Below are 26,459 nucleotides of genomic sequence, written 5' to 3' on the forward strand. Positions count from 1 at the left end.
TCAGTGCCAGCAAGAAGGTCACTGGTGCAGGTTTCAGATGTGTTTGCTGTCAGCAGATGTTTGGTGAGAGTGTTGATTTCCATCCATACCCATGCCTGCAGGACCTCCTCTGAGCAGGCTGCTTGTACGTGCATTTCCCACCTCTTCCAGTCCTCATCACCAGAGGGATGTCACAGAAGGATAATTGAATCTTTCCAGTTCAGGATTCGGTTCTGCACTTCAAACTTTGCCTTGTGTATAACAGGTTAATTTTCATTTAAAACAAAATCTTTTGGTTTGTGATGGCTTCCATTAGCCCTGTTCACTCTGCACATGCCCCTCACACTGTGTCACACTGTCACACCTGCCTTACCCTGCTCTTTCCCTGCATGGCATTTCAGAGCTCTGGGGGGCAGGTGTGACACCTTGCTGCTACCAAGCACCCGTGACCAAAGAGGTCCAAATGGGCATTTGCAGCTCTTCTTTCCAGGAATCTGTCACTGGTTGCTATAGTGATAAACAAGTTGGCTTATTAGGAAAACGAACAAAGAACTAGAGAAAATTATTTCAAAATGGCCTACATGCACAGATAAACATGCAATCTCACTCCTCACTGTCAGCTTGGGCAGCTGTTTCCTGTTTCTGAGCAGCACAGACCCCTCACACATTATTTTAGCAAGTCCAGCCCAGTCTCCACAGCCTGTGTTTTGTGACACAGAGTGTCCTGTGTGAGGGTGTGGGGCTTTCTCTCCTGAGCTGCATGATTAAACGTCTCAGGGGCTCCCATAACTGGATAGTATAGGAAAATGTGCTTTCTTAGAAAAACTGTTAGGTGGTCTAATGGGGCTGAAATAGGAGAAAAGGAGCAGAAGAGGACAGAAGAAATAATGCTTTTGCTGTATTCTCTGCTGCAGCTTCATTTTTTTTGTACCTTTTTTGCCCCTTGCTGATGCCAAGATGCCTCTGTGCAGAAGAGACTTGGAGTGGTGATCCGTGCCTGTCAGATGGCAGAGCATCACCTTCTCAGGAGGATGCCTGGCTTACACACTGGTCTTTTGGGCCCTCACTAACGTGTAATAAATCTGTTCTCATTTGAATCCCTGGATACTCTGTGACTCCACTGAGATCAGGCTTGTGCACTTCAGTGTGTAGTGCACAGCAGATGTTCTCTGACACTCCTGTGGGATGCAGCCTCAATGCCCTTTTTTTTTGGCTAATTACACATTTTGATTGACTGAGCAACGCCAAAAGGTGTAACTGCAAACACTAGAAACTACACTATAGCCCATATTTCATTCAGACAGGCAGGCTACTCTGTTGCCTGCTGTGATTTGAGTCACCTGGCATCTGGATTTACCCATCACAGGAGCCAGGTCGATGAGCCCCTTTGCATGCCAGAGCTAATTACCCACCTCCAGTCACCACCAGTCACTGCTTTTGAAAGGAAAATATCAAACAGCCCAAAGAAATGAACCATCCTTGGGTTTAATCTATTCAATTACAGCCACATGAAATAGAAACTATTTCTCTCCAGTGTTTCATCCACTAGTTAAAAATAATTGCACATTTTTATATGTTTATCCAACTGATTTTGCTTCTGCTTCCCATGGGACTGTAATGATTCTATCAGCTGCAGAACCTATGAAACAATAAATTTTAATAGCTTTATTTCAAATGCTATCATATAACTCAGACCAACTTTCCAATAACTAGGGGGAAAAAAAACCCAAACAACACAGTTTAAGTGTACCTAGCTTTAGCAAATCCTGATGTTCAGAAACTGGGGAAATTCAAATGGAGCAAGCAAAAGGCTTGGCCAGCTTGTCCCTTGCCAGGCATGAGAGGCTGGATGGGGGTGCAGCAGAAGTCCCTAACCAGAGCTGCCTGATGTGTGGGTGACCCTGACTCAGGACGGGGAGAAAGGCAAAAAAATCTGAATTGTTTTAAGGATGATGGTACAGCACATCTATTGCACAGCTAGGCAACTCTCCTGCCACACCTATTCTTTTCTACAGACATTGGAAAGACTGAAAGCAATGAAGAAGGAAGGAGCCAGGGCACAGCCTTGCTGGCATTGCCAGCATTACACAACCCCCTGTGACTGCATCCAGGCAGCAGCTCCTGTGGGCTCCTGTTTGGAAAGGAAGCCTCCATGGGCCTGTGGAGAGCATTCCTAGGGATGGGATTTCCTTAGTATGGGTGTGCATATGCACACTTGCACACACAGGCTGCTCTCCAGGACTGTGTTGAGCATTCTCCTGCCAGAGTCACACATCCTCTGCCGGTAAGAAGCACAAGAAACTGAAGTAGCTTTTTTTTGAAAACAAATGAAAAATTGGATGCCAAGTCCTGACACATCTCTGAAAAAAATCTTTGGAGAATGGAGGCAGCAATCACAACACCATAATAGATGACCCAAACCATAAACTACTGCAAACAAACAATTCTGGACCAGATCCTAAAGAGAAATGCCTGCCCACACACTCTGATAGTACTCAGAATATGCACTGTGCTGCATGCTATGTGTGAAACCATAGGAACAGCCTGAGTCACACAGTGATTGGTACCATCCATCACAAGTTAGAAACTCGTCCTTTGTTTCAGAGTTGCACCTGAGGCCTCAAATCAAATGTGACAATTTTTATAATAACCAGCGCCAAGGTGTTCAGCTGAAAAAAGTATCTCTGTAGAGAGTTTGCCCCCACAAATGGAGTGGTAATTTGACTGGGTTCTTCCAGTTTCCAGAGGAAGAACATTATGCCTTGCTTATCAAGAAACAACAATTTAATAAATAGCAGTTGGCTTGTGTGTAGTGCCTTTGTTATCTTTTACCATTCCATCTGAAATAATCTGCACGTGAAGCTAAGGGGAAAAGGCTGCTGCATTATTTGCTATCACACCTGATGCATCTGGCTCATGACCTCCGAGCCTGTTCTGTGGCACCTGAAAGTGTTACAGCGGTTCTGAGGGCAAAATGAAATCGTTGCGATTTGTTATCACATAACCACGTGTCTCATATTGCTGTTACAGCAGCCGTGCTAGGAGTAAAGGCACCATTTGTTAGCTAGCACAGAGAAACAGAGTTTCCAGCTTTGAGGAATACAATTAAAGAGATGGAAGATCACAGTTCATCGGGATACCTCCCTGGTGCTCACTGTTTGTGCTCCTTCCCAAACTGCAGCAATTACATTCAGCTATTCTTATTGCTGCTTTTCCTAAGGTCTTACAGCCACAAACTATTAAGTATCCTCTATAGGCTCTGAATACAACACACAAGTTAACTAAAGATAATATTTTTGGATCAAAGGTAATATAAAGAGAAAAACAGTATTTTAAAAATATTTTAATATGCTTGGATATAAAGAATGCCGTTTAAATACATGCATTTGTAACCCTTAGTTTCTAGGTTCTGTCCCAATAAGTTTTTAAGAATCCTGACATGGTATCATAGAGTATCTAGAAGGGCAAGCTTAGAATTAACTTCTCCAAATGATTGCTGACTTGCAAATGATACCAAGCAATATCTTCTTGGTATGTTGCTTTGATACACATGTTTGCATTATTTGAACAAATTATCTCTGTAAATAGAATTGTACTGGAAATGAGGAAACAATGGTGTGCTCAGTCACTGGAAAGACAGAGTTTAGGTGATCATTCTCTAGATAAACAGCACCAGCATAAGCCAGGCAACTGTAATTTTGTGTCTGAGATGTTCTTGATTTGAATATATTGAACTATTTATGCTTGCTCCATTCCTCCATATTATTTCATTAATCACATAATAACCCTTCCACTCCTCCACTAAACATGCTAACTCTGTTATCTCTTTGCTACACAGATGTTTCTTTGTTCAGATGTTCAGTGCCAGGCCAGGTGTCGCCCTCACTTTCTCATGAATTTCAGCTTACATTACATCAGATCCATGTCCTCTGTGTGTGTGTCCTTTTGATTAACAAATCGATTTGGGATAGATATGAATGATAGATAGACAGAGTGTCCACGTTATCTACATTTGTTACACACATGCAAATGTGAAGGCTGAATACAAAACAGGGAAGAAAGCAGTGGTGTAAGCCCAGGAGGCTGGTGTGCAGGCATCCCCCTTCCTGCAAGCCATGCTGTTCCTACCAAAAATCAAAGTATCAGTGACGAATCATTCTATTTCTTATCTCAAATAGCTCAGAAGCCAGGGAGAACATCAATCGATCTCTACGTTTTAATCAGAGAATCGTGGCGAACTCGGTAATTTGCAAACTCTACTGCTGTGCTTCTGTGTTCTTATGCAGCATGATGTTTTAAAAGCATAATTCAAGCTGTAAGGAAGCGTTTAGTTATGACAGCAGGGAGTGTTGAAAAATGCATCGGAAACTTCCCTGTGAGGAAGGGATTTGTGAGAGGTTTTAGATTGTGCACTTCATGTGTGTTGCAGCACCTGATGAATGCCTTTTCCTCAAAATAAAGACAGGCAGATTATTACGAAATTCTGATATACGCATGCTTTTTAAGAAAGAGCTCTCAATTCCATGAGATCTCCGGGGAGGCTGCACGCCCGAACACCGGGGAGCTGCGGCACCGGGAGCGCGGGCGGTGCGGGAGGCGACAGCGACTGCCGGGCACCGGGGGGAGCTGCGGCAAACCGCCGCCTTATTTACAACTTCTTACTTCGGCCGGCGTAGGGAAAAACCCAAAAACCAAACCGAAGCAGAGACGAAGCGAGCGGCTCTCCGCCGCTCCGAGGGGTGAGTGCTCGGGCACGGACCCGTCCGCCCGCCCTGCCCTGCCCGTCGGCAGCCGGCGCTGACCCAGGGAGGGCGTCCCGGCCACCGGCCGAAGTTGTCGCCCGCCGCGGAGAGAGGGAAGAGAAGCAGCGCCCCGTGGCCGTCCCAGTCCCAGTCCCCGCGGACGCCGAGCGCGGAGCTCCCCGAGCCGCCGCTCCTGCCCGCGGCCGGCAGCCGGAGCGGGGCGGGGCGGGAGCCTCCGCCCGCGGGGACCCTCCCTCCCTGCCTGCCGCCTGCCCGCCCTCCCCTCCCCGCCCCCGCGCTCCGCCAGAGCCGCCCGGGGAAGCGGAGGAGAAGGAGCGTCTCCCTAGAGCCCCCCGCCGAGCCCCCGTCCGGCGATGCCGAGGGCGAAGCGGGAGGAGGAAGAGGAGGAGGAGGAAGAGCGGACGCTGGAATAGAGGAGCGGCGGGAGCGGGGCCGGCTCCTGCCCTGCAGGCACCGCGGGGCTCCCGGACCCGACCCGCCCCGCCGGGAGGGAAGGAGGGAGGGAGCGCCTGCCCCCCGCCCCGGCCGCCGCCGCCGCCGCCGCCCGGGCGCCCCGCGGAGCCCCGCGCTGGGGCAGCCCCGCCGCGCCCGTCTATGGGGCGGCGCTGAGCGGCGGCGCGGCGGGAGGGCGCCGGGGGCAGCATGAAGTCCCTGCTCTTCAGCCGCTTCCTCCTGCTGCTGCCCTGGGTGCTCATCGTCATCATCGTGCTGGACATCGACAGCAGCCGGGCGCCGCTGCCCGCGCTGTCCCCCCGCGGCGGGGCCGAGGGCGGTAGCGGCGGGGCGCGGCCTCCCACCCCGCGGCGGCGGCCCGAGGCCGCGCTGCCCACCATCTATGCCATCACGCCCACCTACAGCCGCCCGGTGCAGAAGGCCGAGCTCACCCGCCTGGCCAACACCTTCCGGCAGGTGTCGCGGCTCCACTGGATCCTGGTGGAGGACGCGGCGGCGCGCAGCGAGCTGGTGACCCGCTTCGTGGCGGGCGCCGGGCTGCCCTGCACGCACCTGCACGTCCCCACGCCGCGCCGCTACAAGCGCCCGGGGCTGCCCCGCGCCACCGAGCAGCGCAACGCCGGCCTGGCCTGGCTGCGGCAGCGGCACCAGCACCTGCCGCCCCCGCAGCCCGGGGTGCTCTTCTTCGCCGACGACGACAACACCTACAGCCTGGAGCTGTTCCAGGAGGTGCGTGCGGGACGGGGGGCGCGCTCGGCCGCCACGCTCCGCCGCGTCCCCATCCCCGCTCCCCGCCGCTCCTCTGGCTCCTGCCGGTCCCCCTCCCACACTCCCGCGCCGGGCTGCTCCCCATCCCCGCTTTGTGGCGAACTCGGTCTCCCTTATCCAAAAGCTCCGATTAGGAGGGAGTGGAGCCCGCTCCCCGCCCGGAGACCTCGCTGTGCCCGTCCCTCACCCGGGCTCCCCGCGGCTGCCGCTGTGTGACCGCCGCTCTCCTGGTTTGAAGTTTCTTGTCCCTCCTCTCCATACTCGCCCAACTTTTTACTGCTGTTTTCTCACTTTGCTGCCGAGCGAGGCAAGTTTAAGGTTTATATAAGGGATCCTGTGTGTTTTGTCAAAACTGTGTTGAAAAGTGCGACTTGTTTTGTTATTTTCAGGCTGCATCCCTCTCCCTGTAGGGCAAACTCGCATCAGGAGCCGCCAACCTTCACAGTTTTTTCATTGGCGCTAATGAATTAAGCCAGAGCAGGCTTCTTCATTGGAGTTGCCTTTTGAAGCCTTAAAAGCAGCAAATCGCTTGTATAACGACTGAACGCCCTTTGAGGAGTCTCTTTTGTGAAAGGACCTGGTTTTGTCTTCATTGCCTCCCCTTGGTGAAGGGTTTTGTGTCATTTTGGTGGGAACTGGCAAGCGCTCGGGGCAGAGGATATCCAGCTTTCTTTCTGGGCTCCCCCTGGCAGGAAGGAGGGTGTTTAAGAAGTGGACATAAAACAGTAGAAGAAAGATCATGTACATCTTCTGTGACAGCTGGGAGAGTAACCTTGGCAGGGAAATGCGGGAGGGAAGCAGCAAAGTAAGTTGGCAGCGGAGGGCTTGAGGCGCGCTGTGTCCGTGTGTCCCTGCCGGTGGGCAGGGCTGTCGGTCGAGGTGAGCCCCCCTCCCTGCCGCTGGCTGCAGCCGTGCCCTTCCCCGCGTGTTGCAGTCAGTGAGTTAAACGTGATACACGGAAATGTGAAGCACATGCAACTCCTTCGGGAAAGCTGGTTAGAAATGCTTACGGTCGTTTGTGTTTGGGTTCGCAGTGCATCCCTTTCCATTTCCAGTGTGTGGGCAGGTGCAGGCTCCCCATTCAGCAGGGATGTCCTACTTCTTTTGCGCACTTGGCTTTCAGCATTGAAGCTGCTAATTTAAGGACCTTTGCCTCGAGGCTAAACCTTTGTTGCAATTGATTTTTTAAAAATTCTCATAGCTGTGCTCAGTGCATTATAATGCAGAGTAATTTCACATACCCGTCTTTGATGTTACAGGAGTGCTCACGTGTATTTGTAGAAATAAGGTCAATTTGACTGAATCTTAGGGAGTCTGTTAACAGAAACAGAAAATACACTTTGGCACAATGAGAAATGCGGGACAAAAGATATTTGGCAAATATCTACTGTTTGTTTGGGTTTTTTGGGTTTTTTGTTGTTGAATACCAACGTTAGGGACAAGCTGAAGGAACACTATTAGCTGGCGTTTCTCTTGAGTGCTCCACAGCTATTGAAAAAGAGTCTGGTCACATTTATTCTTTTAAAATTTCTATCATTATTGTACTAATTGCTGTGAATTATGAAAAAGAAAGGTACAAATCACCTCTCTAATTAGCTGGGAAGTGCAGGAAAATGAAGGGGTAAAGCTGTCTGAAGGGTTAGCCTTGAGAACTGCAAGCACAACAGGCAACCTGTGTTTCCTCTTGCTAACAAGGGTTGTAACCTCCAGCATGAACCTCTGCAGCCCCAAGGCTTCCCTTTCCCCGGCACTGAGCTGCTGGGAAAGAGCTGTTTGTTCTGAGCCTTGTGTTCACAGGCAGGCACACATGCATGAATGGTTTTCCCTGAGAAATGGGGAGCTGGGAACGCTCAGTTACTGGGGCAGAGAAGGAGCTTTTGCTTCAGTTGCCGCTGTGAGTTGCTGTGGCTGTTTTGGGGTCACTGAGGAGCTGTTGGCAGGTCCCTGGGAGGCACTGGCACTGACATGGGGAATGCCTTCCCGCCCTGGCAGAGTCCATTGGCAGGTTTTGCCAACGGGAGGCGCCTTTACGTGGGGGAGGTTGCATTTAGAGCGAGCCAGGAGCCTGATTTTGCAGTCGAGGCACTGCTAGAGGGCTGGTTGCTTCTTGACTCGATAAAAGAAAATCTATGTATTCATGGATTCTGGCTTGACAGCTCTGTGGTAAATCCTGATCTGCCCTTCAGGAATTGATTGATTTATGAACGTAAATTATACTTGTCTTCTCCAAGCATGAAGAGAACAGCCTCAGAATGCATTGTTTGCAGATGAAATCTGGTAGTAATTCCTGTTATGAAAATGGTGGTAACTATACCTGAGAGGGAGTTTTTTTCGGTTTGTTTTCCTGCCAGGAACAATTCTCCAGACCAGCAGTTGCTTTCCCTAAGGAGGTCTGATAAAATGCAGTCTGCTCACTAAGAGGGAGAAGTTTAAATGTAGGATGAGACAGGAGCTCTGAGCTCTCATCCAAGCAGCATCCTGTGTGGCTGTGTGACTTTCAGCATGTCACTGTCACACAGGGGTGTGCAGGCCCCCAGTGCCAGCAGCACTGTGTGCAGGCAGGTGTGTGCAGTGTGCATCTGCTGCTTTGTGGGACACAGGTCTGTCCTTTTGTGATGGCTTGCTGCTGGGTCAGAGCTGGCTCCAGGGGCAGCAGTGGGGCCCCAGGGAGATGGGAAGCAAGGCTGGGCAGGACTGTAAAGCCAGCAGGAGAGGAACGTTTGTGTTAGGGAAATGTTTTGCTCAGAGGTCAAACAAGCAGGACTGCGGAGCAGGAGGCGAGCAAGGGAACTGCACGTCCTCGAGGACTGGGTTTAAGGAAGCTCCTTTGCTGTGGGTTTCCCTGGTGTCCTTACAGGAGATGGAGCCTTTTAACAAAGCAAGATCAGCAAAGGCTTTCCTGTGAGCTGTAGTGTATAAACCATGAGGCCATGATCAAAAAGGAGCATGCTTTGACATGGAATGCCATGGGATACTTCTGAGAGCTTTTGATGAAGAAATTCTAATCTCTGTCCAAAGTACTTCTGCCTGGTGCTTATAGCAATGAGTATTTTACATTTGATGTGGCATGAGCTGGGCCCAGTAGACCTAGGCTAAGTGTGTTTTATGGAAATCAGGAAAAAAGCCCAGCTTACAGCAGTCTGGAAAATGCCACCTTCTGTAGTAAATTTGGAACCCTTGGCTGCTGTTTATAGTTATCTTTTTTCCGAAGACCTATGATGGTATGTGGGTGGACAGGTCAGTTTTTGACTGGTGAAACCATGTCCTCAAAGTCGAACTGGGCAGGGTCTAAACAGGTTTAGTTGTCCTTTCTAGAATAAGGTGGAGAGCTTTTCTGCTGCTACGGCATTGGCTTAGTTGGCATTTTGTTAGGAAAGGTTCACCTTCCATGGAAAGGCTGCAGGGAAGGAATCAACCCGTTCAATGATTGTGAAATTCTTTAGAGTACTAAAAAGGATGCAGCGATGATGAAGAAATGTTTCCAGGAGTAGAGGTGTGGCATTTAAGTTATTCCCAACTCTTTCTGCTTGAGAGTGTAGTGGTGGTCAGGTGAAAAATTATGCTTTTACTTTAATGCCTGTGTTTCTGGCATATTGTATTTTGTCATTTATTATTTTGGGATTGAAACCTCAGAAATAATTTATGTATCTTCTGTTCAGGTACGTTCTGTTCATTTGGAGGTGTCCTTGTGCATCTCTCCATCAAAAACAAGTCTGCTTTCTGAAAATACCTGTTATGTTAAAAGTCAGCCTGCATTCATAAAAAAGCCACTGAGAGGCCTGAAATTCCAACTGTTATATTTAAGATGTTTTACAAATGTTTCTGCATGACTCACCATAGCTTCTATTTTTTACCACATGCTGTTCATTTTGGAGTGATTCTTATAGTTTCTGGTGCATTTGTGCTTCATCTTATTCCTGAATGCAAGTTATTGTAATATTGTGACTGATGCCTAGCAACTGCTGATTTCACATTTTAAACTTCCAGAGGGAAAAAACCTTGGATAATACTGGCATTCCACCTTCACACAGAGATTTTAAAAACAGGATTAACCTAAGGACTGGGAAGTGAAGATCGACAGCTAAGTTTCACTTCCCCCAACTCTTCACAGAATTCCTGTGTTTCTGTGTCTCAGGCATTCTCTCTGCTCTTTCCATATGTTGAGTAGCTGGCCAAAGGCCATCACTTCCATGGTCCATGTTTGGATAAGTGTGCAAATTTGGAGGAATTGGTGTTGGAGATCCACTCTGCTGTTGATTGTGCAGACTGCCCTGAATCCTTTGAAGGTGAGGGGTGAGCAGCATGAGGAGCATGAGGAGTACAAGAAGAGGAATAAAAGTCTTCAGTATCTGTATGAAAGTGAGCTTGCTGCATTCAAAAACACACTGAGTTTTAGAGATTCCGATCTAGGTTATTTCTGACACTTTTGTTTGTTTTCTGTTCAGACCCCTAAACTGAGATATGTTTGAAATTAAAATGCTCATATCTAAAACCATGTTCCCCCTCCCTGCCACCCCCAGGTTTCTGGTCATCAATACCAGAATTTCTTGGCAATGTTTGCTGGATACTTAGAGCATGCAAAGTGTGGCACATTCCACTGTCTTGTCTGAGTGCAAGGAGAGGATTTGCAGACTGGGTCTCCTTAGAGGAATCCACACTCTAAGGTGTCATGTGGATACAGCCTTGCAGTGTGGAATTCAGAGTTGATCACAGCACTAATTGTTATTTCTAAGGGGTAAAGAAACCCAACCCGAACCTCAGCAGCTTAGCAGTTAGTCCTAGTGCCCACTGAGCTGTGGGCCAGAATTCAATTTGCTGTAGCTGTTCCTACACAAGAGTGCCCTGAATATGATGGTAGAGTTGAAGCTGGAAAGGAGATGTGAGAGGACAGAGCTCATCCTGCTCTCCCCAGGTTGAGTTAATCTTTACAGGTAGCTCAGGATTCAAAGAACCACAGATTCAGACTGAAAGAATTTTCTTGTGTCCCGGTCCTTCCCTCTCAAAAGGTGTGTATGAAGGTGGCAGATATTCTAATGACTTTTAACAGCCATTTCGGTAGCCTAAAAAAAGGATTCCTTGTTATTAAAAATAGAACAGAAATACTTGCAGGCATTGCATGTCACAAAAGCTTCAGTTTTCCTGTGATCATCTTTATAAAATATTTTGAGGGGAACTCAAAAAAATGCATTATAGAAGAGGTAAATTTAAAATTAAAAATAAATTTACTATTTATTCCAGCTTTGACTAGGGAAGGCTTAGTGTTCCTTCAATAACACATATAACTGTCCTAATTTTTATACACTGTATTAAGCTAACTTCTGTGTATTTTTAATAGATATATTTATGCAAAAGGTTTAAAAGTAGTATAAGTGAATCTCCTTACCTTTGAAAACATGAAAATCGTTGGTTGTATCTCTAGGAGCTGGTTGGAAAAATCAGATTTTCATAATAGTCTTAAAAATAACATTCAGTAGTCTAGACAGAATTAAATATTAGCTGGCAGTCATTAGTTATTTTCTTCAGGATAAAAAGTGATCCAAATATGAGTTAGCAGTGCATTAAATACCTTTCTAGTATATAAATGATTTAGGAGTACATGACAGGTTTTAAATGCACACTGACATTTTTCTTCCACATAGACATGTAATACCTATGCTAAAGAGGCTGGATTAGAAAAGACTGGCAGAGAATGAAACAGCTTAAAAATGAGAGGAAACAGTGACCAAAAAGAAAAAAAAAAAGGCTATTTGAAACAGGTTTTTGCTTGGTTACCAAGTACTCTCTGTTTCTGCACTGGCAGCAGCAGTTTTACCTGTGAAACTGATACTGTTGCTGGGAAATTAATTACATGGGGTCAGCAGCTCTTCAGAGGTACAGTGAACACAACCCAGCAGAATGAATGGGAGTAGAATGAGGCAACCAGTAAATAGAAGGGCCCAGAAGTAAAACAAGTAGCAAATGTTTTGGAAGTTGGCCCAGTCCACAGAAATTGGCTGCAAACTGCTTTAGTTAAATTTGGTACAGTTTTCTTCTGCAGGGAAGCAATATTGACATTTGTGCCCAAGGATGCTGGTATAATTTAGAAAATTAGTCATGTACCTTATATATAAAATGTTGCTGGAGAAAAGGGTGAATTAAGCTGTCCTCCCTCTGCAATGTAGATTGTGTACAAATCAGCAGAGGAGGTTTCAAGCAGATGCTTGGAAAGAAAGCTTTCTAGCAGGGAAGATGATGAAGCAGATCACCTGTGAGAGCTGCAGAGGGGGCTACATCAAGGAATGATTTTTTTTTTATTTGTAGATCCCTTCTACAAGCATTCCCATGGAGAATACCCTTCACAGTCAAATTTGCGAACAACAAACTTGCCTTTTGAAGTTCCTAACCCCTAAGCATCTCAGTCCCTGAACCACAAAAGCCACTGGCACAGGTTTTCTATGCCTTAATGCCTCCTTTGAAATGATGGTAAGTGGGGGCAGGAGCTTTGTCCAAAGCCTCAGCAAACAGGCACAGCGTCAGGCTGAGCTGTCTGGCTGAGCCATAGGGCTCTCACATAAGTTTAGTTGAGCAGAATTTGTCTTTAAATGGCCTATGACTGATGCAGAGAACTGTGTGAGAACTGACAGGGAACCTGGCTGTGCTTCTGCTTTAACCCAGGAATTGTTGTAGCGAAGGAGCTCTAGAGCCTCTCTTTGGTAGTAATAAATCAGAATTTGGCACACAAATCTGCTGGAGTATCAATGGGATGGGCAGAGGTGTGGGATAGGATGCTGAGCATGGATGTGAACCTGTAACCTGACCAGGACAGGTCACAAATCACACAGGGGTTGAAATGACAGGGGGGAAAATGTTTATGAAGTGTGGCAGCAGGTTTGCCCTTGCAGAGGGCTGTGAATCCCAAACAGAAACACATTGACATCATGCTGCAAAAACAGCAGGATGGTTGTTCCAGTCTGGAAGCATTTTCACTGTAGGAAGTACAGCCATGTTTCCTTTTCTCTGTCATTTACCTTCATTCCCCTTGGGCTTTTATATTTTGTTACTGGCTTGGTATCTTCCCTATCCATCAGTCCAGCGCATCCCATTAAGCAGCTTTTCTTGATTGACTAATGAGATGCTAAATATAGCAATGCTTTTATCGCTGCCTTTTATTGCTCAGCTCAATTTTCTGCATTTCTCTTGCTATTCTTCAGTGATTACTCTGTTGTTACTGTATTTACTGCTGTATGCCCATCACCTCACTGGCATTTCTTTGGTCAGTTGTTACTCATCTCTCTGGTCATTTCTTCCCACTTCTTCCCAGTTCTCCTCCCCCTCCTACTTAATTGAGGTTTGCTCTACCATCTTCCCCACCCAGTACATCACTCTCCTCCTACGCCCAAGACCCCCTTTCAAAAAGTGAACAGAGGACAAAAGCACTTCTGCCCTGAGAGAGCTGTCCAAGCAGGGCAGGATGAATCCTGCCAGTGGGCTCCTCTCTGCTCGTTAACCACACAAGTCTAACTGGGACAGAGCAGCTGCTTGACTTGCCGAGAGTGAAGTGTAAGAAAGATGAATGCCATTCTGTAAGCTACCAGGACTTTCAATGCTGAGTGTTAACGCAGCTTGTGCTACTGCTGTCATTACAATGACAGATAGAACAGTCACTTAGGAAGCTGTAAGTCCTAGGATTTTTGGCAGTTGTTTAACCCACGGCACTAAAGTTATTCAGATTTAACACATTTTTGAATCCCTTTTTTGTGTCTTGATGATTAGCAGCGTAAAATTCCAGGTGCAAGCTGGCCTTTTAATCCAAATAATAGCTTTTTCCCCATCATACATAAATACAGCCTTCACATATCAGTATGTTAACTGCAGTAATGTTATTCTCAGAAGATTAAACGAAATATTCCTACTTTCATCTGCCTAGCATATCCCAAGGCTGTGAGGTATTTCAGAATTAGCATAAATACTGGTCTAGATGTGCTCTTTCAGCTTTTACTTAAAGGAATTGCTGTATTCTTGACACCTGCTTATTTCATTTTTCAGAAATGTAACCTGTAAAAATAAAGTCACCCAAGGACAGAAGTAGGAGCTCTGTAAGGGGTGACTTGCATCTGACATGTGGTGGCTTTACTGACATGACTCATAGACACTGAGATTGACCCAAGATTATTAGTTTAAAACTTCTTGGGTCATTTTATGCTGGTTTTATGAGGTCAGTGAGATACTCTTCATTGACAAGCTTTTCCAAAACACTGTGTATCATGGGGTATTAATGTAAATCCATCTGGTTCTGCCAGCATAAATGCTGAGGCCACTATTGACCCAGTTCAGAAGTCCTGTGTAACCTGGCTCATTTTGCAGTACAGCTGCCCAAACTTTTACTGTGCCCACAGGCAGGGCATCGGTGCACTGTGCTCTGGCCACTCTCCTGTAGTCAGAGAATGCCTGCCCTTGTCTTGTGGCATCTTGAGTTTAGGTACAGACAGTTGGCACAGGATGGCCAAAGTACTGCAATTCTGAACACTAATAATTGGTTCAGGTATCCACAGCCTCCAGGAGGTGTTAATGGCTCCATGTGTGTTTATCCTGTGGTATTTACTGGTGTAGCACAGTTGGGTGAATGTAGCTCGATGGTGCTGTGTAGACATGCCCAAAGGATGATTCCCTAGGTCCATGTCTGATATGTTAATATACATGTGCTGTTAGCAAAATAAGAAAAAGAGACATGTCATTAAAACCAGAGCTAAAAGATCTTCATGAGTTGAAGTTTTGCTTGATGTCCATACCCAAATAGTGAATTGCTAACTTTGCATTTCCTACACAGAGGAGTGGAAGAGATTGGAAAGCTAAACATAAGCAGGGAGTACAGCTGCAGGTAAATACATTTATTAATAACCTTAGAAAGATTCATGGCAGCCTCTCACTGGCAATTAACCAGGCAATGGCTTGGAGAGAATCCTTATCATGAGAATTCCCTATATTGCCAGCTGAATACATACCCTGCTTTTATGCACTATGGGCTGCTGCTACTGAGTGAGGTGCTCTAGCTTGCTGCAATAGCTCTTAGGGTGAAAGAAAGGAATTTTTGATAAGCAAATCTGAAGATAAATAATTGGAGGGAGAGAAGGTACATTTCTCTCTTCTGTGCCTACATTTTTGTGGATTTTTAAATATGTATTTTACACTTTATGTGAAAGTTCTAAGAATCTGCTAATGTTTCTAGCTTAGAAATGTGAACCACGCTGACGTGATGTCTTTGTTTTTTTCTGGTGTGACTCCTGTGAGTCTTGATGATATGCATGATAAATCTTTCACCTTGGCAGAGAGAGAGGGAAGTGTTTAATATTTAACCAAGGTTGTCTTTTACTTCAGCATCCATCGATAGGGGACTGCAGTTACAAATATGTAAAACTGTGTTTGTTTTTGCTGAGAAGAGTACTTGGAAGGAAAAAGGGATAACCTTTCCCAAAGGAATAAGTTTCAATTACAACAAAAGACGAGACTGTTTTTAGAATAGATCAAATTAAGCCCACATTACACTGCAATAGTTGAATACTTGTTTCAATAGGACCACATTCAGAGCACAGTGTTAAAACAGTGGCTTTTGAACCAGCGTGGTTAAGTTGTGCAGGTCGCCGTGTCGGTGCCCTTGCTTGCTCGAGTTCTCACGCCAGACCGCCTGATTTTCCCACGGGGAGCAGTGTGTCGGGGTTTGTGCCATATTATCTCCTGTTTACTGGAGAAAATGGACCACTGAACTAGTTATCTGAAGTCACTGAATCAGACTCATAATCTTTACTGTTAGAAAAGACCTCCAAGATTGAGTCCAGCCTTTGCCTGAATACCACATCAATTAAACCATAGCACTAAGTGTCATATCCAGTTTATTGAACACTTGCAGGGATGGCCACTTCATCACTTCTCTGGGCAGCCCATTCCAATGCCTGACAACCTGTTCAGGCAAGAATTTTTTCCTGATGCCAACCTGAACCTTCTCTTGCACAACCTGAGGCTCTTCCTAATGTTACCTGGGAGCAGAGGCTGACCCCCACCTGGCTCCACCCTGCTTTCAGACAGCTGAGGAGTGATAAGGTCTGAGCCTGCTTTCCTCCAGGCTAAGCACCCCCAGCTCCCTCAGCTGCTCCTTCTAGGACCCACTTTTCTACACCCTCCCCAGTTTTGCTGCCCTTCTCTGGACATGCCCTAGCACTTCAATGCCCTTCTTGAAGTGACTCCCAGTCATGGACAATTCTTGCTACAGTCATTTTTTTCATACCTATGGCTTCTTCTATGCTAGATAAGGATCACACTTCCAGTTTTACATTTAGTTAATTTACATCACTAGGAAAAACTGCTGCTGGTGATAATAAGCATCCTGTCTGGCCTGCTTTTTGTCCTTTTCAGAAATTTAGCAGAGCTTTTTAGGGGAAAATACAGAAGTTAAAAAACCTAAGCAATCTTTTTTCATGAATCCTTAATACATCTGAGCTGCATCTCAGGTCTGCTGCAGTAGGAAAGAGTTGTGTGTCATAATTTCCTCTATTCAATGCATTTTTAACAAGTCCCAAACTAATTGTACTTGTCCTGGTGAAGTGTGTATTAATCATTATATTTTCTCTCACTGAGTTTCTACAGTATCTCAGCTATCTATAGACATAAGCCCAGTGCCAGAATGCTGCAGTCTTGCAGATAAAAAAGATCTACTACACCTTTGAAAACCCAAACAAGAACAAAACTCCGTTTTTTCACAGCTTTAAAAACTCTTGGTATAAATAAGGTATTTAAAGTAGAATTGAGATGCCTATGGATACAGAGCTGGAGATTTCACAGAAAATGGGTGGGCAGACACGGCTCTTGGGCTGCAGTGTGTAAGCCAGAATTGCCTCAGAACTCCCGGTAGTGCTGTGGGCGGGCAGTGATGCTGTGCTGGCTCTTGCAGATGCGGACGACGCGCAAGGTGTCCGTGTGGCCCGTGGGGCTGGTGGGCGGCCGGCGCTACGAGCGCCCCGTGGTGGAGAACGGCAAGGTGGTCGGCTGGTACACGGGCTGGAGAGCTGACAGGCCCTTTGCCATCGACATGGCAGGTGAGGCTCGCTCGTGGTACATCAGTGCTTCCATTTCACAATTTCAGCAGCTTCTTACACTTCTGAAGTGCTGGCAGAGTGTGCAGCCCTTTAGCATTAACTATCCTGGAAGTATAAGCTTGTACATCTTGTCTAATTAATTTGCTGCTTGGTGGTATCTGAACTTACTTTAATTTGTTTTTATTTTTATGTGGCAACTTGGCTTTTATGTTGTATAAATTGTCTGTCTGAAACAAGTTAATTGTATATTAATTCATCCTAGCAATTCTTGCAAGGAGTCCCTGCCTGTCACTTTGTCATCAATCTAAACCAGGCAGCATAAATGCAGACCTTCTTAGACCTCATATTGTAAAATGCTACTTTATCATGAAATTATTCACGTTGCATTGGTTATTTGGAATGACAGTGATAACTGTAGATGGATATATTTTGAAACACTGGGCTTAGGGGAAAAATCACTGACAGCTGTTGCCTGGTAGAAGAAGGCAGAAAAGCTTCAAAATTAATCTAATCAATCTTCTGCAGTGAAGTTTGCACACCACACAGCTCTGTCTTGCTGCCAGTCCATGCTTAGACTATCTTTTGTATTCACTCACAACTGCCACATGACTCACCACTGGTCACAGGTCCAATTTCTGATACAGCAGAAGCTGGTTTCCCAGCAAATGATATGGTATTTGCACTTGAACATCTTCTGTACTCAGGAGGAAAAAGTAGGAATACAAGGGTGTGGAGGGATAGAATGTAAGAGAATAGTGCAGAAGGTAGGCTCACACCTGAGGAGTTGCAGCTGTACTAATCACCAAAGATCAGGAACAGGCCTGCCCTTAACAGGCCACAGCTGTGTCCAATAAGGATGAGTGCTATAGAAAAGTGGGTTAACTGGGTGAGAAGAGAGATGGAGGTTGTTGTGCTGTGGAGAGAGTTGGAATTTGTTGGCTGTGCTGTGAAGGAGTCAGTGCTGTGAGGAGCTGCCCATGAGAAATCACTGAGAAGGTAGGGGGGATTTACACTAAGATGACAACACAAGGGCAAGAATAGGGTACAAATAGCCACTTTTTTTTATCCCGATACCCCAATGTTTTGAGAGAGGGAAAAGGATAGTGTACTGTTCTTTCTCATCTTAACAGAGTAATGTTAAATGAAATTATTGATAAAAATATGTACAGTATTTACAGTCCAACTGGTTAAAAAGGGTAAATAAAGGAGCACTAATGGTTGCTCCTTTATGGTTATCACCTCAAAGACAAAAAGGTTATCAGGTGAATTTTTCTGCACTGTAGAGGCATTTCAATTTAATAGTATGACCTGGCATAAAAATAAGTATTTGGGTGTTCACATAAAGGAATTTCTCAGGGGCGAAGCCTGAAACCATGCAGCGTGTTAGGGACTGCAGCTGTGCAGTTGAACAGTCCCTGTGGATTTAGAGATGCACATTGATACTGGACTCCAGAAGGGATTACTGATGGCATTATAAAGGTGAGAGCATGGTGCATAATTCATCAGCTGCAGGCAGAAAGCCATTACAAAACATCAGCCAAGGGACTCTAACGCAGATATGAAGATATACATAGGAAGTTCTTAAGCTGTTTACCTTGCAGATGCTGGCTAAATCACTGGCATGAGGGAAAAGCGGGTCCATTAGGAGCATTCCCTGCTTGTGCTTTGACCAAAGTCATGTAAGGGAGGGTCACAGACAAAAAAACCCCAAAACTTTTAGAATACAGGAAGTTAATGCACAACCACAAATAAAGAGTTATTATTTTGCATGAGACTTTTTCAGTCTTCAAAAATACTGAAGAAATTGAATTTCATTTTTAATTTCAGCAAGGAAAGAAATGGATACAGTTTAGACTGTTAAAAAATGATGGGAAATTTTCATCTTCATTCCCCTTAGGAATACAGTGTCAGGGCATAAACAGAACAGAACTGCAAATCCAGAACTCCATAGGTGTCTGAGCAGGTGCAGGCTACAGGATGTGTGTCAAGGTGCAGTTTCCTTCTCTTGCCCTTCTCTCCTGACTCCCCAACAGACCTCCAGGGACTTGCTACCAAACCTAAGTCTATGCTTAGTCCATTGCTGGCTTTTTTCCATATATAAGGAACTCAGGTTATGCGGAATGTGGCACATAAGGAAGATCAAGAATCTCTGTTAAAAATACTGCCATGCAAACAGGATGGTGCATACAGTAATACTGATATGGAGCTGTATCAGTGGTCTCCAGTTAGATGGTTTAGTGAACCATCTTTCACAGTGATTTTCACAAGATTTGATCATGAGGCTGGGTATGAACAGAGTGATGGCTTAAAAGGTTTGGGATCACCAATTTAACTTGTGGCTGTTCAGAGGAAGCACATCCTTGACTTTAAGCTCATAAAATTCTTATTCTAGACAGCAAAATACAAGGCCAAATTCAGGTCCTGCTGATTTCATCAGGCTCAGCTCAGTGACCCTAGCTGGCCAACCTCCCCAGATTCTTTGCAACACACTTGCTCATGGCAATCGTATTAGGTCAGTTCATTAAACATTGGTTACTTATTTTGAGAAATTTGTGGCTGATACTGCTGTTCTCCAATGTTAAACTGGATTCAGAAAGCAAAGGAGTTGTTTTCTCTCTTGCTTCTTGCCTGGCAACCAACACACCATATAAATTAGTTCTGGTATTTCCTAAGTTTGGCGTCAGTTTTTAATCGAAGGGGGTTCTAGAGTTTGACACAGGCTTGCTTACCCTTGGGGAAGAAAAGCAAGAGAGAAGGTGGAAAGCAAAACCTGTGTTATTTAGTATGGATCTGAATTCAAGTCTTCTATATTAAATGTTGTTTTACTTCTGGCCTGTTCCTTACTGCCAGAATTTTGGATCACTCAAGAAAAAAGTTAGATTGTGATTCTCCTAATGTGAAGGCTGTTCAAGAAGGCCAATGCTTGCTTTGCATTAGCATTCCAGGAGCCACTTCAGTCATAGAGATTAATATGTGACTGTAAAACACCGGGCCAGCAGATTTTGGACTTTGGGTCTAGAGCTCATCCACTGTGCCCTAGGCACCTCTGCTAGGGCCTGAGCAACCACATTTTTTTAATTGTATTTTATTAACATTTTGCTATAGTCATGAGATCTTCAGTACATCTCATATTTCTTAGGGTTCCCTAAGCAAAATGCCAGTCTATTCATGGCACTGCAAAACATGGCATATTTTGGCTGAATCTGAAAGAGCCACTGCTGGAAGTCACAAACAAAAAAATTTAAGTGGTATGGCAGCCAGCACTCAAAACCTCCCACCAAAACCAAAACAAAACACCAACCTCCCCTCCCATCCAAGGATAAATACTGTTTTAAGCATTGAGCTTATAATCAAGTGCCTCTTTCATGGTGAAGTAATCAGCAGATGCCTTTGATCCTAACAACAAAACCTCCTGGTTAGACATCTCTGCCTTACTGCAAGCCAAAATGTACACTACAGGTAGAACAGAACTTGAAAGCCACAAAGCCCAAGCCATCTGTTCCAACATCAGCACTGAGCATTAACATTTATACACTCCAGAAATGATAAACACTCAAGTTTCTAGCTTGCCTTCAGCTACTGTCCTACCTAGAACATCCAGGAAGCAATGGCATTAACCATGGCAACAAAATCTTTAAACCCTGGCTGAAGTTTAACTTGAATGATGAAGAAAAATAGTTCTGCCTTTTAACAGAAGCCATTGGTCTAACACAAGTCAAGGTGTGAATTAATGGAAACAGCTTACATTGAAAGAACAGATGTAATATCTGCTGTCTCCCAGGTATCTTGTCCTCCAACAAATTAATTCCTATTTAGGTGGCCCTTCAGCCAATTAGAGTTAATTTATAACCTTGCATTATACACCAAAAAATCCTCTAAACACCTCTTCAAACTCCAGCTGTGAAATTGTCTTGTGGCATTTCATGTGAAGTTAAGCCCAGTATGACCTTGTAGGAATAATGAGACTAAGTAAAATAACTGTATGCATGTAAGCACTGTTCAGTTATGCTACATTGGAGACAGTAATCCCAGATAAATCCTGTTTAGTGACAGAATTCAAAACAACAGCGTCTTTTCATCTATTAGCACAGGATCATTATCTACTGAGAGAAATAATTAGTGCCAGTCTGGTCAAAACTGAGCTGTCTCTTCTATTTTTGACACCAAAATGACACCTCTGACAAAGTCAACTTAAAGTTGTCATTAGAAAGTGGTTTGCTCTCAAATCCATCTTACAAAATGTCATACATGTGAAAATAAAGCTGTTATAAAGCAGAGCTAAAGAACTAGAGAGCCAAGAGATAAGTCTCCTTGGATTATTCTACCTCCTAAAGTTGCTGCTTTATTGGATTCTTTTAACAAAGACGGCATGGACCCTGACCAAGGAAACAAACCTTAGGCCAGCCAGTGCACAGTAGCCCACATCCTTGCCACCTGCAACACTGAGTTTATAATTTAACTTTTACTTGATGGCACCAGTAGTTTTCACAGCAGCCTCAAAATGACAATTTGCAATAGCATTGTAGCAAGGGCACATGTCACATGCAGGGGCTATGGCCCACTTGAACATCTGTATGTAGGAGAAATCCACCCTCAGAAATCAATGCAATTTTCTCAACAGAGGAACAAGCCTTGCAACAAAAGATGTTACGAGAAATTAATGTATGGATAAGTATAGGCTATGGGTCCTGGGAGCCCCACTGACATTGTAAAGATAAAAAGCAGAAAATCTGCATCTCTTCTGCTTAGAATGAGATTATTTCTGTGCACTAAAATCTAGGACACTAATTTTGGTGTTTACTTCATTTTCTTCTTTATGCATGGGTAGCTTGAATCTTAAATATATTTAAAAAGAAAGAGCAGCTCACACAGCTGATCAGGGTTCAAAAAATGCCTTCCCATTTACTTTTTTTTTTGAGCCCAAAATTATTAAATCCCAGCTGCATCCAAAATTTATTGTTTGTTTTATGTGAGGAAAAAAGGCCAACAAAACCTAACCAAACCCTATAAACTGAAGCAGACTGTTTTGTTCATCAGTACAGTCTCTGATCACCCTTCAAGATGCAGCAAGCTGGCTGTACATACTGTCTGCAGCTGAGGGAGTTTAAACTCTCACCCTCAGCTCTTCCCAAATGATTACATTTGGCTACCAAGAGCACTGGGATGGAGCCTACCTTGTGCTCCATCATGGCCAGGCTACAAGGAGTGAGAAGCAAGACTGCACAGCAGGGTGTGGATCCATGCAGACCCTGTCCATGCAGACACCTATTCTCTACCTCAGGCAGGACAGGATGTATAAAGCTACATCCAAGATATAGTGTATAAATGTTTTCTGTGTCCATCAGTGAACTGGAACCTGTTTACATCCATCAGGGTCCACATCCTTACTGAAAACAAAACAAATTCCGGGTGTCTCCTTCTGCTTCCTACAAGCAAGACCATGATAAAGTGGTTTCAGTGTGCCTTTATTTACATGATGATGTAGAATTACTTCCTTACATTTTCCTCTTCAAAAGGCTCCCATAAAAGTCACAGATACTTTCAAGGAAAATACAGCAACAAGACATTTCTATTAAAAGAGAGTCAGAATTACATTAAGTTATAGAAAGTTATGCTCAATTTTAAAATGATAAAATTTTAATAGTGGCTCTAGAATTAAATGTTTTTGGAGTTTTCCAGAATTGATGTCAAAAGTGTTACTATTTGTGTCATAAAGGGACAGCTGGAACCACTCTGAAATGATGAAGAAAGGATTTCTCTGGTAGGCTTGGCAGTCAGACAAAAGGAGTTAGTTACAAATGGAATTTTTCTTTACAAATCTATCAGTTGAGTTTTTGAGTCATAGTTAAAGAAGCATACATATGACTGAGCATTGCTGGAGGAAAATGGGAGAGTTCTATAAAATAATGGTAAATTACAGATTCATGGTAGCTTCTTCAGAGAGGGAGAGTTTGTTCAAAGCAGTGATTTCTCAGTTTGCAGTCTCCCTTCAAGGAACCTGGTGCATGTTAGTAGAGAAAAGCACTGCAGAGAGGTGTGTACACTGAATAAATCCTTTGAGCCATGCTGTGCCACGCTGAGACCTGCTGAGACTGCCTGGCAGACCCCTGGTGCTAAAAGTCATTCCCAAGGCAGAGCATTAGTATGACTTGTCTTTCCTCAGCAAGGCTGTTAAAAATCTACAGGCTAAAGCTATCTAAATATTACAGTTGTAACATGTTTTAACCTTTTTTTCTTGACTCTCACCTTGAAGTGTAGAATGGTTTGTACAGTATAAATTTCATACATTTTATTTTACTTATAATTGAGCTTTATTTCTTAATTAAAAGTAGAAAGGAAGAATAACCCAAGGTTTTAGCGATACCTGACTTTTCAGACAAGAAAGCATGTATTACCTACACGATGGGAAATTAAGATTTAACATGTTGAAAATATGATGCAATTTAAAAAAACCTGATTGTATCTTAAGGGCAAACAAAAACAAAATAATATAATGGAGGATGTACAAACCTACCAAATATTACCTATCCACATAATCAAATTAAAACATTTTTAAAAAGAACATGAGAGATTTCTAGGCATAACTGCACAAAAATGTAAGGCTTAAAGGTTTTTCTCAACCTTTTTCCCTGTCTCCCTCTCTCCAAGGATTTGCTGTGAGTCTTCAAGTGATCCTGTCCCATCCCAAAGCCGTATTCAAGCGTCGTGGTTCTCAACCAGGAATGCAAGAATCTGATTTTCTGAAACAGATAACAACAGTGGAAGAACTGGAGCCAAAAGCAAACAACTGCACAAAGGTACCGATTGCCACACTTGGTGAAAAGCTTTCGTGTCATCTCTGCAGATGACTTTACTGACACACATGGTAGTTTGTACTTTGTGAGAAGCTTTCATCTCTGTAGATGACTTCATTGACACACATGGTGTTTTCCAGGTTCTTGTATGGCACACCCGAACAGAGAAAGTGAACCTAGCTAACGAGCCAAAGTACCACCTGGACACAGTGAACATTGAGGTATGACGGGGGCACAGTCCCACAAGAGCAGGACCATGGACGCACCAGTGCTTCGGACAGCTAAGGTCGTCTGCTGCTGCTGCCTGAGACCTGACAGACTTCTGTGGAAACAAAAGGAAGCTTTCAGAGACTCTAATAAGCAAATCAAGTGGGTGTGCTTTGTTCTAACTTGTCTGCATGCATTTCTGAATTCTCAGCTTAATAAACTCACGCTTACCTTTGTTTTAACGCTGTTTCCACACACATAAACATGGCTGCAATGGAGTATTTTCAAAATCATTATTTATGTATATACTTTTGTATTTATCCAGCTTAATGGTGTAATTATAAACTGATTTTAACTCACAAACTGTTGGTCTAAATATCTGTACAAATGGATCCTCCAAACTGAACATGTTTTACTTCATTAGAAGTAGCAGTCAAACAGGTCATACAATAATGAAATAAAAAACCCACAATCATTTACGGATTTATCCTTTTAATATAGGGAAATAACATTTTATCATTACGAGGCACCATAAAATGTAAACACAATCACTGTCATAAACCTGGATCTGTCTGCAAGACAAAATATATCTGTTCACACTGAGTTACCTTGAATGCATATTGTGCTGTCAGTTCTCTTTTAACACTGTGCGCTTGCCTCCTGAGCCAGGTCAGAGACTTTACCACAGGAAACTCAAATGCATCAAGTGCTCATCTTTAGAAGAATAAACTATTGATTTGTAGAACTACAGTAACATCCAGGTTTATCTTTCTTTCAATAACCACATTCCCTGTTATGCACACCATAACAACATCACAGTGAAATGTATGATGAAACAAAATTTGTTTGATACACTAGAAAACATTGCTCAGTGATACATTTACATTCTATTTATATATGATTAAACATTTGTTCATACAGTACCTTCTACAGGATTACTGGGTAATTTTGGGGGAGTTGGGGTTCATATTTTTGAGTATTACTAACATGATAGCTACATCCCTTATATGCAAACATTTGATCTAGAATTTTGAGGGAAAAAATCAGTATGTGGTTAAGCAGCTTCTTAATATGGTCTATGAAATCATATGCATTGTATGAAAATGCTTCCAATGATGTATAAATATATTTGATCTGCTTTTCACTACATCAAATTTAAATCAATATAGACCACAACACGGTCAGTCAGTTATATCCTTAATCTGAACAGCTGGGGAAAAAGAAAAAGAATATATATGTACATGGAAGGAACAGCAAAAGTAAATGTATTTAAACAAGGAATGTTAGGTGGCTGTTCTGGGAAAGATTTCTATTGCAACTTTCATTTCCACAGTTGTGTGCTGAGAGTCTGGCCAGAGGAGCTTCCAGTCCATCCTGCGGCTGTGCTGGGGGGCTGCCCAAAGCCCATCACGTTGCTGGAACTGCTGAGGTTCATTCCAGCCATTTGCTGATTCATCTGCAAAACACACACACAGAAACCTGGTTAGCAATGGCACTGAAACACAGCATGCTGCTAGTCAAAAACAGTCCTGCCTCCAACCAGCCACCTGGTTACAAGTACATTTCCCTAAAAATATTTCTCATTAAATAAAAATATTAACTCTATCTAAGTTTCTAAGCTTTTTCTCATACTATCAGCTTTTCTGGAGCCCTTCAACCACCAACATACATCAGCTGATGGGCTGCAGCACCTGGTGTATGTGTCACATGAGAACTGACAGCATGTGAAGGAGGTGGCCAGTGTGGCTGGTTGGTAAAAGTTTGCTTTCACTGTTTCAAATCTAATGAACAAAACTGTAGTAACTGCAGTAAAGAAACAGCAAAGCCAGTAATATATTCTTATCTGCACTTGCAGTTCAGATTTTTTTTTCCAGCAACATTTCTTTGGATATTTCATAATCTTGACTACATCAGTTTTTACAGAAAATGTCCATTTCGGTGACAATCAACAAAGAATGAGGTATGAGGTGGATTTATAAACTTGAGTATTATCCAACCATCTTTGCTAAAGAATCTACCCAAGATACTGTAATTCCTTAAAAAACAAGTAATATAATCCAGATGAAATTAAATTCAGATGAATTTAACATCTAGTTAAAGGTGGGAAAGAATTCAAAATTCAGCCCATTCACTTCAGAGCTGCTGCAAAACTATTGTAGTCTTTACAAATATCTAGTCACTGTAATTTTAAATGCTCAATGTCAAAATGAGTTTAGGAGCAAAAGAGCATTTGGAGCAATTAATAATCAAAGCCAATGAATAGAGATGTTGGATAAGTAACATTTGATTCAAACAAAAGGCAGCACTAGGTAAAAGTCTTAGTTTCATTTTACAGCCTGGTATTATTCACTCATGTTTAAATAAACTCTAACACTGGTGAAAAATTCAAGTAAATTGCAAACTAGTATTTCAGTGTAAAATTAAGTTCT

The 26,459-nt window shown here is 43.8% G+C and overlaps 2 protein-coding genes and 1 long non-coding RNA gene across 10 annotated transcripts in view; 1 reads left to right on the forward strand and 2 right to left on the reverse strand.

The window, feature by feature from the left end:
* Nucleotides 1-6,406, reverse strand: part of LOC141728620 (uncharacterized) — a 30,076-nt gene extending 23,670 nt beyond the window's left edge. For 3 of the 5 annotated variants that reach the window (XR_012579765.1, XR_012579763.1, XR_012579764.1), the window contains exon 1: nt 6,151-6,400. This is a non-coding gene — a long non-coding RNA (uncharacterized LOC141728620). Of the gene's footprint in view, nt 1-6,150 lie in introns of all 5 variants that reach the window. The other 2 variants (XR_012579766.1, XR_012579762.1) reach the window with 2 other exon arrangements.
* On the forward strand, nt 4,862-24,780 carry B3GAT2 (beta-1,3-glucuronyltransferase 2). Its single transcript, XM_005483928.4, has 4 exons — nt 4,862-5,924; nt 16,885-17,029; nt 23,678-23,826; nt 23,964-24,780. The coding sequence occupies exons 1-4, from the start codon at nt 5,385-5,387 to the stop codon at nt 24,048-24,050; spliced, it is 921 nt and encodes a 306-aa protein (XP_005483985.1). The 5' UTR covers nt 4,862-5,384; the 3' UTR covers nt 24,051-24,780.
* Nucleotides 24,506-26,459, reverse strand: part of SMAP1 (small ArfGAP 1) — a 91,408-nt gene continuing 89,454 nt past the window's right edge. For all 4 annotated transcript variants that reach the window (XM_074538447.1, XM_074538446.1, XM_074538445.1 and 1 more), the window contains one exon: nt 24,506-25,486. In XM_074538447.1, coding sequence (XP_074394548.1) covers nt 25,352-25,486 — 135 coding nt within the window. In that variant the 3' untranslated portion in view covers nt 24,506-25,351. The remainder of the gene's footprint in view (nt 25,487-26,459) is intronic.

The sequence above is a fragment of the Zonotrichia albicollis genome, chromosome 3 (genome assembly GCF_047830755.1).
Source record: "Zonotrichia albicollis isolate bZonAlb1 chromosome 3, bZonAlb1.hap1, whole genome shotgun sequence".
Classification (NCBI taxonomy): domain Eukaryota; kingdom Metazoa; phylum Chordata; class Aves; order Passeriformes; family Passerellidae; genus Zonotrichia; species Zonotrichia albicollis.